At 66.8% G+C, this 4,588-nt stretch overlaps 1 protein-coding gene across 1 annotated transcript in view; it reads left to right on the top strand.

Moving 5' to 3' along the window:
• The window catches only part of MEX3D (mex-3 RNA binding family member D), an 11,494-nt gene that overhangs the window by 817 nt on the left and 6,089 nt on the right, over window positions 1-4,588 (top strand). Inside the window, exon 2 of the mRNA XM_014585466.1 lies at window positions 4,110-4,586. Coding sequence (XP_014440952.1) covers window positions 4,110-4,586 — 477 coding nt within the window. The remainder of the gene's footprint in view (window positions 1-4,109; window positions 4,587-4,588) is intronic.

Genomic DNA, 4,588 nt, shown 5'->3' with positions numbered 1-4,588 from the left:
GCCTGCTGCACGCCTGGTGGCCACAACTTTCTCCTGCCGGCCCCTGGCAACTCTCCTTGCCTGGGTTCAGCCTGGTTCTAGAACTGGGGGTGGAGCCTGAGGTGGGGCGGCAGGGTGGGGCTGGGTCCCAGCCTCAGGCCTCAAAGAGGAGCCCTGGGGGCTTGAATCCCAAGGAGGGTAGGGGAGGAGGAGAGGGATCCTCCCCAGCTGCAGGGCTGCCTCACCTCGCTCTGGGCGGTGGTAGTGGGTCTAGCAGCCCCGTCTGCCGAGTGTGGACACGCAGAGGGTCAGGTGTGGCCTGGGCCCAGCACAGGTGGCTGTCCGGGAGGGTGGGCGCTCCTCTGCCGCCCACACCTGTATCCGGACTGGCAGGCTCCCAGCCAGGGGAGTGCACCTGAACCCCGGCAGGGAGGGGGGGGGTCCCCTGTCAGTGCTCCTCCTGGAGCCCAGGGTCCTGGGAGGGAGGCACCCCCAGCGTTCCCATGGGTGAGCCTTGGGGCAGGGTCATGGAGGAGCAAGCCCCAGCAGTGCCCAGCCCGCCCCGGAGGGCATTCACCTGTGCACTGACCCCAGGCTGGGTTCTCGTGGGGCCAGCAGGTGAGGGGTGGTCCGGGGCCCGAGGGGAGCCCGCAGGCAGAGTGGCCAGGACCCTGAGCGTGCGGCCCTGTCATACATTCCGGGGCGGTTGCGAAGATTCTTCTGTGAGAAGTGAGACCTGTCCCCCACCCCTCTCCACCCTGGGGGGCTCTGAACTTCCCGTTCTTTGTATGGTCCGGGCCAGCTGTGCCCCTCGCCCCCCAACCGCCTGCCTGGCGGAGGAGTCACACAGGACACCCCGCCGTTCTCCGAGCCTGTTCCCCCAGTGTGCGAATGGAGGCAGGGGCTTCCGGGCACACCGGTCCCCAGGCTGAGGGGGCCGGAGGGGACTGGGGCAGGCACAGGTCCCCACACGGCTCTGTCTTTGCTGACCGGCTCCAGAGGCCAAGTGGCCACACCTGAGCCCTGGGATAAGGCCCGGCGGCGGGGTTTGAACCCTGGTTTGCAACTCCTCCTGAGCGGCTGGGCCTGCCACAGTGGGGGCTAGGCGGGGGATGGCGTGGGACGACAGCCTGTCCTGAACGGCCATGTCCACCAGCCCCGCCATGGGGAGGGTGTCCGAGGCCTCTGCCCGCACCGTCCCCTCCCCGCTCATCTGCGGGGCCGCCTCCCCCAGGTGCGCAGCGCGGGCTCGGGGCGGGGCTCGGCCTGGGGGCTGAGGGCACCGGCTCCCCCACCGCCTCGCTGAGCAGGCCCTGCATCCCGGTGGGCGCACTGCTGTGTCCAGGCCTCGCTCGGTCCTCAGCCCTGCGGGCCTGGAGCTCTCGGCGGCTGGAGACAGATGCCAGCCAGGGTCCTGGGGACCTGTCCACACTGCGGGCCCCAGTCAGGCGTTCCTTGTTCGCGTAGACGCCTCCTGCCTCCTGCCGGTCTGTTTGCCAGCTTCAGGCCACCCGGCCAGGATGGCTGCGTGGGCACACACTGCGGGTGGGGCTGGTGTGCTGGGCTGTCCTAGCTGTAGGGACGCCACCCTCCGCCACTGGCCTGGGGACATGTCCTTGCTCCTGGGCACTGTGGCCTCTGCCCCACCTGGCCCTGAGGCCACCTGCAGCCAGGACCCCAATGGGCAATGCTGAGGGGTTACCAGCCCCGGTCAGCAGCTTCTGGGTGCTCTGCCCAGTCCCCAGGCAGCCGGCTTGCCCGGGCCCGGGAATCTGCATTTGGCCTGGCTGGGCCTCCCCATCTGGGGCTCAGCCTCCTGCTACCACCCGCTCTGGTCCCACTCTGCATCCCTGCCAGGGTGTGGCCGGGTCACCCCTGGGGCGCAGGTGCCCGGGCTCCCCGGGGCGCCAGGCAGGTGGGGCAGCTGCCCGTGGCCTGTGCCCAGCCGGCTCCGCTGGCCTCGCCCTTGGTGGCCTGTCTCGACCCCCACCCAGTGCCACGAGCCCCATCACCTCATCCCTCCTGGCCACCGCCCCTGTCCCCGCAGTCCTGGCTTCTTCCGGGAACCCGCCCCCAACCTGCTCCGAGACCGGGATGGCCGGCCTGCGTGCTGAGGGCCCCCCGAGCCTCGCGTTCCCGTCCTCAACACGGATCTGCTAAGAGCGGAGCTTGGGCTGCCACCAGGTGCCCTCCTGCCAGCTGCCCTCGAACCCGCAGGGCCCTGCCAGGCCGCGGCCAGCCCCGGCCCGCTGAGTCCCTCCAGCCCTGAGACTGGGTCTCTTTCTGCCCCTCAGGGCATGTGCGCTCACTGCAGAGACCGGAGGGGAGAGGCCACCCCCGGGGTGGCCACACCGCAGTCCCTTCCCTCCCAGTCTCCTCTCGGGATTTGGGGCACACAGGCCTGGTGTGATTTTCCTTTTTGTTTTGTTTTTGTTTTTGAGAGATTTTTTTTCGCTATAAGGCACTTTCGCTCACTGGAGAGACAGACAGACAGACAGACAGAAAGTGAGAGGTATGGCCACAGCGCGATCCCTACTCCTCCATTCTCTCGGGATCCTGAGCATGCACATGCGCCCTGCGTGAGGTTTAAGCCCCGCGTCCAGGACTCAAACCGTGGTCGACAGCGTGAGTCCAGTGACAGCCATTCCGCCATCTGCTGCTCCCAGGCCTGGTGTGACTTTCAAGGTACCAGGTCCAGCATTCATACTGTGATCAGCCGAGTGGGAGTGCAGCACCTAACCTCCACGCCACCTGCTGGTCCCTCTGCCCCCCTCCCCTTTTGTTAAAAAATAGTTTTATTTAACTTTATTTATTTTGATTGGACTGGAGAGAGCGCGCGCGCGCGCCTCCAGGTCTGGGACTCGAACTGCAGTCGGCAATGTGGGAGTCTAGTGCCCTTAACCACCATGCCCCCTACCGACCCCACTCCCCTCCTTTTGAAAAAGAATCATTTTGGGACCAGCAGTTGGCGTAATGGCTATGTCACTGGACTCCCATGTAGCCGACCACGGTTCGCGTCCTGGACCCGGTGGCTTAAACTCACACTGGGCACGTGTGTGTGCATGCCCAAGATCCCGAGAGGAGAATGGAGAAGGGATTGCGGCGTGGCCATGCCCCCTGGGGAGTGATTTCTCGCTTTCTGTCTCTCTGTCTCTCTCTGGTGAGTGCACATGCCCTATAGCAAACACCTCTCAAAAAAAAAAAAGGAATTATTTTAACTTTAGTTAGTTGTTTTAATTTTGACATGTCCTCAGGCTCTCCCTGGCCTGGGGTCTTCTGGGCTCAGGACCTCCAGGGCTGGGGTGGCAGGTTCGGCAGGTTCCGCACGGGAGGGCTCGCTGTCCAGGCCCAGGGCCGTCGAGGTGTTTGGGCAGCGGAGACCCCTCCCAGGCCGCACCCCCAGCCCAGCCAGTGCCCCAGGGCCGACCAAGACCTCTGGAGGAGCCCTCGGCTCCCACCCCTGGGCAGGGCAGGGGTTCCGGGGCCTGTGTCCCCTCCAGGGGAGGGCAGTGCTGGTGGGCTGGGAGCAGCGTCTTTGCACAGTCCTGGGGCCCCGAAGTTGGAGGTTGGGGTGCAGCAGGCCACACCCTCTGAGTGTGGGGGCGGGTCCTGCCTGTCCCTGCTCCTGGCAGGGACAGAGCCCTGTGGGTCACTTCCTCCTGTCTGTGCCGGCATTGGGGTCAGGGGCCACACTTGTCCAGTGTGACCTCATTTTACCCCGGCATCTGCAAAGACCCTGTTCCAAACTAGCCACTGTCCCAGTCGTCTCCGCCCCGGTCCTTCCCGAGCTCTGGGGGGGCCCCCTGCCGAGAGCCGCGGCTGGTCCCCAGGTCGCCAAGGGGCAGGAAGTGGCCGCGGAGCTGGCTGGAGCATTGAGGACACCAGGGCAGAGCCGCCCTGCCTTGCTATTTCCCCGAGGCCCCGCCTTGTAGTACTGTCACAGGATGTTAGGGTCCCCTCGGAGTTCCCAGGGGAAAGTCAGGCAGCAGCGCCCTTCGGTGGTGGGGACAGGCTTCGGCCTAGGCCAGCTCCTCCCCGGTACCCTCCAGGAGGGGAAGCGGGCAGGGCAGCCCCTGGGCTGGGTGGGGGGCGGCAGGGGAGCTCGCCCTGACCTCCTGTCCCGCCCGCAGGGTGCAAGATCAAAGCCTTGCGCGCCAAGACCAACACCTACATCAAGACGCCGGTGCGCGGCGAGGAGCCGGTGTTCATCGTGACGGGCCGCAAGGAGGACGTGGAGATGGCCAAGCGCGAGATCCTGTCGGCCGCCGAGCACTTCTCCATGATCCGGGCCACGCGCGGCAAGGCGGGTGGGCTGCCCGGCGCCGCCCCGGGCCCGCCCAACCTGCCGGGACAGACCACCATCCAGGTGCGCGTGCCCTACCGCGTGGTGGGGCTGGTGGTGGGGCCCAAGGGGGCGACCATCAAGCGCATCCAGCAGCGGACGCACACGTACATCGTGACGCCCGGGCGCGACAAGGAGCCGGTGTTCGCCGTGACGGGCATGCCCGAGAACGTGGACCGCGCGCGCGAGGAGATCGAGGCGCACATAACGCTGCGCACGGGCGCCTTCACCGACGCGGGCCCCGACAGCGACTTCCACGCCAACGGC

Source organism: Tupaia chinensis, unplaced genomic scaffold (assembly GCF_000334495.1).
Source record: "Tupaia chinensis unplaced genomic scaffold, TupChi_1.0 Scaffold149964_1, whole genome shotgun sequence".
NCBI classification, from domain to species: Eukaryota; Metazoa; Chordata; class Mammalia; order Scandentia; family Tupaiidae; genus Tupaia; species Tupaia belangeri.
The sequence above is the reverse complement of the archived record's forward strand: the minus strand, read 5'-3'. Positions and strand labels throughout refer to the sequence as shown.